Below are 9679 nucleotides of genomic sequence, written 5' to 3'. Positions count from 1 at the left end.
ACTCATGTAACCAAACAGGCCCTTAGTGAATGAGGGTATTTTTAAAGAATGAATAAAGCTATCCTCAATGAATTCGTGTTTCTATATTAGTATTGTGATTTTTCTAATAATCCATTCATATATATTTCTTTTTTTTTGGTTAAAATTCATATATATTTCTTTTTTTTTTTGGTTAAAATTCATATATATTTCTTTATACCATACAACTAACACAAAATTGTCATATTAAATGGAAATATATGAATAATCTAACTTTCTTTGGTTGGGCATCATGATTTTGTAAAATTAATCTCAATTGAGTAAAATAAAATTGATGGACTTACGTTTCATCCTTGACATGCCAACCATTTAATTCTCCAACCTTTTTCATTGCATCCTTCCACTTTTGCACATCGGATACCATATTGATTTGGTGTTGTTCAAAGGCGTCCTCATATTTCCTTTTCTGACCTCGCACATCCCTTGGCTCGACTTTGTAAAACACAGGCATGACTATCTGATTTAGTGTTTTTCTGCACTCACAAATATGGGTTAGCTCTTTGAGACACCATTTACTCGATGCATAATTCTTTGAAAATATGGGAATTGAGATCTTTGATTGTTGGATTGTAGTGAGTAGCTCCTCCTCAATATTGTTTCCCTTATGGAGTTCTTCAGAGTCTCTGAAGGTTTGAACTCCACCTCTTAATAATGCATTGTAGAGGTGGTCGGCAAAATTGGTACGAACATCTCTGCCATGAAAACTCAAAAACACTTCATAATTAATTTTAGAACAATAAATTGTTGATGAAAAAGGAGAAGAGATCTGATGAGCTATTGCCATTTTTTTTTTTTAAAAATCAAATTGCTTGGACAATGGTTCCCTACAAATCCGAGGTTGCAATGGTTACCCCCAAATAAATAAAATAAAAAAAAATAAAAAAAATAAAAAAAGAGAATAGAAAAGAAAGAAAGAAAAAGGAAACTTAACTTGCACAGAAAGCTTTAGAATTTGTTTTTTTGGGTATAAAACTGAATCTTAATGTAAAAGAAAAACCACTACGAATACGGAATTTCTAAATTGTGAAAGTATAAAGGCCAAGAACACTGATTGGTTGCAGCAAATGATGCTTAGCCGATCTGCCACAAAGTTTCCTTCTGATTTGCCACAAAGTTTCCTTCCATCAATGTTTTGATATCACAAATGTTTTGGGTAGCGTAGTATGAAATGCTTTGGCTTGAGAGTTCAGGGTGTCATAATTCTAATAGAACCGTGATAGTCCTTGTTATTTCCAAGTTATAAATATTTCGTAGTTTTGTCATTTTCGTCATTGGTGGTGGTTAGTAATTTTGAGTTAGGTCACTCCATCTTATCCATCTCAATATTTTATTTGGCGTCGTGATGTAATAGCTGTTTCCTTTGACTTTTAATCCAAAACAACCCGTAGGTATTTTTGACTTTTGGGTCATTTTGTCTTACCTTACTAATATAATTCTGTTGTCACTGATAAATGGGCTAGGGATACAAATCCTTTACTGCTACTATCTTCATGCGTTCAAATTTTCTTTTCATAACTCACCTGATATAGATCACTCTGGTCCACCTATATTAACTAAAAAATATATTAATATCACTTACCTCCCTTCTTAGCTGAACAAATAACGCTTACACCCCCTAGTTGGATAATATCACTTACCTAGCAAATATATCAAACACCTCCCCTCTATTAACTTTCTCGGTTAAATTTAAATTTTACCGTTAGATATTTTTTCTAAAACCCCAAACTACCCTATATTTTTTTTATTTTAAACCCTAAATTACTGTAATCTCCCTAGCAGTTAAACTACTAAATTACCTTCAATTAAAATAATTATTACAAACCAGAACATCATAGTTAAAACCCAAATTATTTTTAATTATTAAAAGCCCAACATACCTTTTTTTTTTTTTTTTTTAATTATCAAACAATTAAAAAAACACCTACTATTATCAAGTAAAAAAAAAAAAAAAGAGGTATGTTGATAAAATTAAACACGTACTTTAAAAAAATGTACTACTATCAAGTAAAATTAAAAATACAACTAAGAAAAAGGGTATGTTGATAAAATTAAACATGTACTACTATTTTGGATTTTTTTAATTGTTTGATAATTTTTTTTTAAAAGGGTATGTTGGACTTTTAATAATTAAAGATAATTTAAGTGTTAACTATGGTGTTTTAATTTTTAATAATTATTTTAATTGAGGGTAATTTATTAGTTTAACTATTAAGGTGATTATGGTAATTTAAGGTTTAAAATAAACAAGGAATATTTTTAACCGAGGGTAGTTAGGAGTTTTAGAAAAATATTTAATGGAAAAAGTTAAATTTAACCGAGAAAATTAACAGAGGGGAGGTGTTTGATATATTTGCTAGGTAAGAGAAGAGGTAAGTGATATTATCCAACTAAGAAGGGGTGTAAGTGCTATTTGTCCAACTAAGAGGGGAGGTAAGTGATATTTACCTTATATTAAATAAAAGAGTTCAATCTAGAAAATTTGGATTACAACAACAAAGTATCAACCATGAACAGGAGAAGACCCCACCATGACCTGAACAAAGAGAGCCGACAAGTTCCTTTGACTAAGAAATCAGCAAACTGATTATCATTCCTAAAAAATGAAAATGAAATTGAAATGAAACCTGATTAAAGTCAATTATATTATACAATGATTTTCTTGTTCTGTTCCTTTGAAAAAACTTATGATATTTTTTAATTATTGCACTAGCTCACCCCCTTAATAAAGAATATTGGTTTGCTTGACATGACCTTGACTCCACATGTAATTGAATATAAGAAGAATAATAGTTCTTCTAACATCTCAATTTATTCTAGAAGAAAAATTAAAAAGAGTTTTGATATCCAACGTGATCATGAAATCTCAATATTTATTTATTTTTTAGTTTTGTCATTTTCCTCATTGGTGGTGGTTGGCAATTTTGAATTTTGAGTTAGGTCAGTCCATCCTATTCAATCTCAATATTTTATTTGGCATCGTTTTGTAATAGCTCTCAAAGGTACTTTGACTTTTGGGTCGTTTTCTCTTATTCTTTTTTTTTTTGGTAGAAAATAATCTTTATTATAAAGAAAAACCACGAGTACAACCTATAGACAATACATCAAACAACAGAAACCAATTTAAGTGAGGAGGAGGGCGCTGAGTATAAAGAAAGGCTTCCTGAGTTGAAGCACCCTCCTTAGCCAACGTGTCTGCAACCATATTGGCTTCCCTATATACATGATTAAAGGATACAAACTGGAATTCAGATAACATTTCCTGTATGTCTGCAATGAGGGGGAAGAGTTTCCATGGCACCTCCGGGGTCTGCTTGTTCAGGATGGCAATTAAAGCACTATTATTATTTTCCATATCCACATGCGTTAAGGAAAAATCTTTAGCCCAAATCATTGCTTGTCGCATGTCCATCGCTTCGGTAATAAGAACATATTGACATTTCGTTCCCTGTCCAAAAGCAAAGATCATCTTTCCCTTGTGATCACGAGCTATTCCTCCAAACCCCGCCTTATGAGATTCTTTAAAGACCGATCCATCAACATTGATATTTATAATAGGGTAAATGGGGGTTATCCATTTGATCACTGCAAAATCGGGCTTAACAGCAATACTTTCCTGCGTATGTGATGAATAAAACTGAAGACCTTTCCAAATCATAAAACTGCGGGTTTCCACCTGTGGATGAGCATCTGATTTCAAAAGAGCTGTATAGGATTTCCATATGAGCCAGAGTATTAGCAAGATGTCCCTAATTTTTCTGCTGGCCATCTTCTGTGTTCCGAGAGACAGAATCTGTATAACCTTGTCAGTAATCGAAGCCCCTACAGTCATTTTTGAACAGTGTAGATCATTCCAGATTTGTTTAGAAGGACATAACCGGAGAATGTGGTCCACTGATGAGTCATGGTATCCACATAATAAACACTGAGTGGGACAAGAAATTCCTCGAGCTGCAAGCAGAGATGCAGTGGGCAGTTTTTGATGCAACAATTTCCACAGGAAATGTATTGATCGGGGATGGATAGGAAGTCTCCACAGATTGCGCCAAACCGTTGGATTTGGATAATTCAAGTACTGAACATTGAGAGAATTGAGAGCTAACCTGTAATATCCAGCCCTATTCCAACTTTGACCCTGACCCGGATCCACTGTTGTATTCAGGTCCGAGGACCCGACCCCGAAGCGGTGGAAGAAGAGATTTATGGACCATTCTGATTGATGATCATGATTCGGAGACCGAGCCCATGGACATTGACAATGATACCCCTTGCTTAAATGCATTGTCAGTGTTTAAGGAAAGTCTGCGCATCGGGGAAGATTAATATGGTTGATGTACCAAATGACCTCCTGTGCACAATCCGAAGGTATTCCCCGAAACTAGACTTCTTGATTGAATTGTGGAAGAAAACCTCACTCAATTTGACCTTGTATAGCCTTTCAAATCCCTACTTGAAGTTGCTGTTCTAAACCTAAATTTTCTGCTGAAAATATTTTGGTCGATCCTTTTGATCAATACCATCGACCAAGGACCATCGACCAAAATATCCCAGTCTGCCAAGTTAATGATTCCATGGAATATTCCTTTTCTATTTAATATGACCTCGAGCCTTGAGCCTTTTGCAATCATTTTTCTCACCTGGGAACGTGGGGAGAGCTTCCCAAAGCAGCTCCTTGGTTAGTGTGAAGGGTATCTCATCAAAGACACTTGGTTTATCATTGATTCTTGTCTTCATCTTCCACGCTAAGGTATGACTCCTCATTCCACTCTCTACCCTACCATTTTCTACTCTTTTCTATTGTCATCTTGCTGATGAGACATTTGGAATGGTGCTGCAACCTTGCAACCACCACTCCAAGTGCCTACTCATGCTCAATCCATGATTCCCTTAGCCATTCATTGATGCTATGCTTATATCTCATGCCTAGCATATGTATTCCATGATTTACCTATTAACATCATACCATTTGATATCAAACTGAGCTATAGAGTGTATTATGTTCATGTTTAACATTGCCATATGATTCCAATCGAATTTCTATTAGTTCCTCTAGCTATTGCATGCTATTCCTCATCAATGCAATCAATTCCAACTCATGCCATGATGTTTATCACTTGAACTTGATAGCTCAAATTGGGGCTTTCTAATTAGACCATTGGATTGGGTTAATTCCTTGATTTATAGTGTCCTACTACTGTTGTTAAGTATGCCTCCAAGTTTCAGATTGATCCGAACACCGGAAGACTCATTTCGGACCAAAATCCCCAAAATTCACTATTCTGCTTCGAGGACAATTTTGATCGATCCTTTTGGTCGATGGTATCGACCAAGACCATCGACCAAAGTTGTTGCTGACAGTAACCTTGGTCAGTTTTGACCCAAATGACATCCAATCTTCCCGACTTCTTTTCTAACTTATTATTGATGTTTGTTTAGGGCCTTAACAATTGTATTGGACTATTCTTGGTATTCTCAATTCATCATCAACTCATCCAAGGTAAGGATGGTTATATCCATAAACATATAAGTCATCAAATATTGAACTGTGCTTTATTTAAAGAATGAAATCCCTAAATTTCCTTTCAATCATTATGAGACTGTTACATATGTGTTAGAACAGTAGCATTTAAATCTTTATACTTTTGTTGTGTTACTTTATCATTTTGATTTGCTTATGTTTATAATGATTCGTTTCAATATCATGATTTGATTACTATTATGAATATGCATTGGATGCATGAGAAATGATGAGATCGGATGTGTGATTGCTTACGTATGACTTGGGATTTGGGGGTGTCCTACTGACACTTCTGTCCTTGGGCATCGGAGGGAATAGTATGGGATGTTCTCCGATGGTGCCTATCGACACTCTCCCGAGTTATTGGATGACATACATAGGATTGTCTAGTTGTGTGGCTAGGTTCATCCTTGTCGTGTCAGACCCGAATCGGAAGGGCATTGAGACCGAACAACCCGTGGTAGTGTATGGTTGGATGGGCGCTCTAGGCCGGTAGCCAATCCGGTAGGGGACATAAACCATGCTACGGATACCCGAAAGGGGCCATTTATTGGTAGAGTTGCATATGGATAGACTTGGGCTCACGGGCGCTCAAGACCGGTAACCAATCCGTGAGAGGATGTGAGAGCTTCCCGTTTACTATATGTGGATGACCAATAGGGTTGATGAGTCCGAAATCCAGGATTTCGCTGACTCTAGTGTGAAGGATACCGGAAAGGATCGCCGGGGCGAGGAATGGACGTATCTGAATCCGACTTGACCGATCGAGTAGATGACTTGCATTGGGCTAGGCTTTACTATGACATGCGCCAGATTTGACCAAATGGTGATGTGAGAGAGTGGTGACCGATCCCCTTACCATGGCTTTTTGATGACTTTACCGATCTTCCCCGGCATTCCCAAGATATGGAAATGGGAGAGTGACTGACGACCCAGAGAAGTACGGTGCTATGACTTAAAGCATGTCTACCCTAGAGACCAGCATTCATAGAGTTAGGTTCATATCTGCATCATATGTTCCATATCGCATTGCATTATTATATGTTCTGAATGTGTATGATTTCTAATTATGGAATAACTTCCTTGCTGAGTTCTTCGAACTCATTCCTTTTTGTGCAAATGTTTTAGATTACATTCCAGTGTACCGAAGATTACGATGGCACCTCCTATGAGGCGGACTATGATTCCACATACTATCCTCCGGGTAGTGGCGTCGGTGAGGATCCGTATATTGGAGCTGAGGAGGATTACTATCCGCACCAGGGTTAGCCCCACAGTTGTGCGAGAGCGGCAGCGTTGGGTTTATTTAATCCGTACGGTTGAGGAGACTACCATTAGTATAGAAGAAACCCTAGCATAGTGCCCCATTCCCCTGGTGTATTTGTGGAACCTTGGATATTGTAATTAACTTGTCTTTGAATTATTCTGGTGACACTTGGATATGTAACTAACTTGATTTACTTCTTTTCCGCTGCTCTGAGAGGGTGGCTACCACACCTTCTCACCCTTTATGATTTTGATCACACTTTATTATTATCTATATTCCGCACTCTGATTTAGTTAATCTTATCTTATTCATGATACTTAGTATTAGCTGTTTTTACCATTGATTATTACTGTTCATGATTGTGTTACCGTGTATGTGGGAGGCATGGACCTCAGATCATTGATCCTTGGACTGTGGATCACATCCCGGGTATTCCAAATGGGGTACCGGCTGGGTGGATGTGACATAACCTGTAGGCCGATTTGACATTAAACATCCCAGAAGTAGTCCAGCGCCATATAACTCGATTTGGGATAGGAAATCGTGGTAATGGAATATTCAGGATTTTGTCCACGGTACTATTGGGCCACCAGGAAACTAGAAGCTGTCGATCCCAAATCTTCAATCGGGGATGAATAAATTGTGCGACAGTGTTTGGACCACTTGTTGCAAAAGGAAAACAACCCAAATCCGGTGGATGATCAGGAATCCAGTTAGAAGTCCAAGGCTGTGTTTGGTCTCCAATACCAATTTGCATAAACATGCCCTATTTGAGAAGGTCTCGGCCTTTCAAAATAGATCGCCATCCCCAAGAATCCGTTGGATGTGAGGGCACGTCCATAAAAGAGTGATGTTTACAGTACTTTTGTGTCATTATACGACCCCATAAGGAGTCTGGATGGATAAGTAATTCCCATGCCTTCCGAGCCAGAAGAGCCAGGTTTGAAGCGTGTAGATTTCGAATATTTAGACCCCCATGAGCCTTGGGGTTGCAAATAGATGTCCAGTCCACTGTATGCACATGCTGTTTCGCTCCATTGGACCAAAAGAATGATCTCATCCCTTTTTCCAGATGTTTAATTACTGCTGTCGGTAATTGAAAACAAGACATAAAGTAATTTGGCATTGCGGCAATGGTGGCCTTAAGGAGAACCTCTTTCGCCGGGTAAGATAAGAGTTTGGCCTTCCAGCCCTACAATCGTTTATTAACTCTATTTGGTAGAGTATGACAATGTTTTTTCTTTAACCGGCTGTTTGTGAATTTTAAAAGTAACCGCAAGCGCACGGTATCGTGTAGCTAACGGGTCGATCTCAGGGAAATATGCCACTTAAAATTCAACTTCTTAATAGCAATGCGAGAGTGGAATGATTCAATTTTTGTTAACTAATTAACTAAACTAAACGATCCTAATCTATATGTCTAATGCAATATTATTGAAACGAAAAATAAATTAAACACAATCAATGCATAAATAAAAGACAGAAAAAAAAAAATGCAAACAATAACAAAGCAATAAACAAAGAAATAAACAAAGAAATAAACAAAGCAATAAAAGGAAAAGGAAATAGCTAAAATGCAGATGCAACACCACCCATCACCAGAAGCAGAGCCACGACTGTAGGCTTGCTCCGGTTATGTGGTCCGAGATAATGAATGAATAGGTAGAAAGTAAATAACAGAAAGTAAATAACAAAGCAATAAACAAAGCAATAAACAAAGCAATAAAAGGAAAAGGAAATAGCTAAAATGCAGATGCAACACCACCCGTCACCAGAATCAGAGGCACAACTGTAGGCTTGCTCAGGTTATGTGGTCCGAGATGATGAATGAATAGGCAGAAAGTAAATAACAGAAAGTAAATAACAAAGCAATAAAAGGAAAAGGAAGCCTTAACCAAAGAGAGGCACGACTGTAGGCATCTCTGATCAAGGATCCAGGGGAAGGGAGAACAATAAATAATGCTGAAAGTAAATCCTAAATTAAGAATATGGAGGGGTAGATAGAAGCGGGAATGGAGGGAGGAGAGAAGATTAATAAAGAAGGTTACTTACTTGCGAATTGAACAAACGATTCGAATCTCAACCAGATCTAGATCTAGAATGATCTAAATCTGCAATTGCTAGACTCAGAGAAAAACGAATCTAAAAAAAACTGAAACTTGAACTTGAAGAAGCTTGAACTTGAATTGCATTACATAAAAAGATTAAACCTATACATTGAATCTAGAAATTTAAATCTCACTAATGCAAGCAAAGAAACAGAGAAAATCTAAATAAACTGAAGAGAGAAGAAAGAATGCTTCTACTAAGCTCTAAGACATGTTCTCCTTTGATGGAGTAGGCTCTCCTTTTATAGAGTTTACATCAGATATGAAGCACGGCTGAATTTGAATAAAACTCAGGGTTTCTATCTGACTCAACCAATTAGGGTTTTGACGTAGTAATCGTGCCAACTTAGAGAAATCAGATGCATAATTCCACCGTTGGATTTGAGGTTTAAGTAGTCGTGAAGCTCTCCTCCAAAAATCAGCACGATCGGACATCGGATGACCGTTCGATGAAGGGTTTGATCGAAACTGGACAGAGGCATTCAAAAACGGGTTTTTTCCTCTTTTTCTTTTTGAATATAATTCTTTTTCCTCTTTTTCTTTCTTTAATTAAATCCAAGATAAGAGATAAGATATTGAGGTATGCAAGGACTCTTTTCCATGTGGACTCTCTCAATAATATCTCTGTAGATTTGATTTAAAATCTCAGCCGTAGATCAAATTTGCCGTCTTTATCTCTTCAATATTTCGGAGTTGGCTCATAATCACACATCTCTAGCCCATCATGCTCCAGATCAGGCCCATTTTCGC

At 37.0% G+C, this 9679-nt stretch overlaps 1 protein-coding gene across 1 annotated transcript; it reads right to left on the bottom strand.

Annotated features, from left to right (window-relative positions):
* Positions 1 to 3100: 3100 nt before the first annotated feature.
* Positions 3101 to 3868, bottom strand: LOC149018283 (uncharacterized). The gene has a single exon (XM_089153873.1). The coding sequence runs from the start codon at positions 3866 to 3868 to the stop codon at positions 3101 to 3103; it is 768 nt and encodes a 255-aa protein (XP_089009999.1).
* Positions 3869 to 9679: the final 5811 nt, after the last annotated feature.

This window comes from Hakea prostrata, chromosome 4 (genome assembly GCF_041222555.1).
Source record: "Hakea prostrata isolate BN-2017 chromosome 4, UWA_Hpros_2, whole genome shotgun sequence".
NCBI lineage: Eukaryota > Viridiplantae > Streptophyta > Magnoliopsida > Proteales > Proteaceae > Hakea > Hakea prostrata.
Note: the sequence above shows the minus strand (reverse complement) of the source record. Positions and strands in the feature narration are given on the sequence as shown.

Bases quoted from the DNA above. Each gene is read 5' to 3' on its own strand.
- LOC149018283 (XM_089153873.1), bottom strand. From the start codon at position 3,868: ATGACTGTAGGGGCTTCGATTACTGACAAGGTTATACAGATTCTGTCT.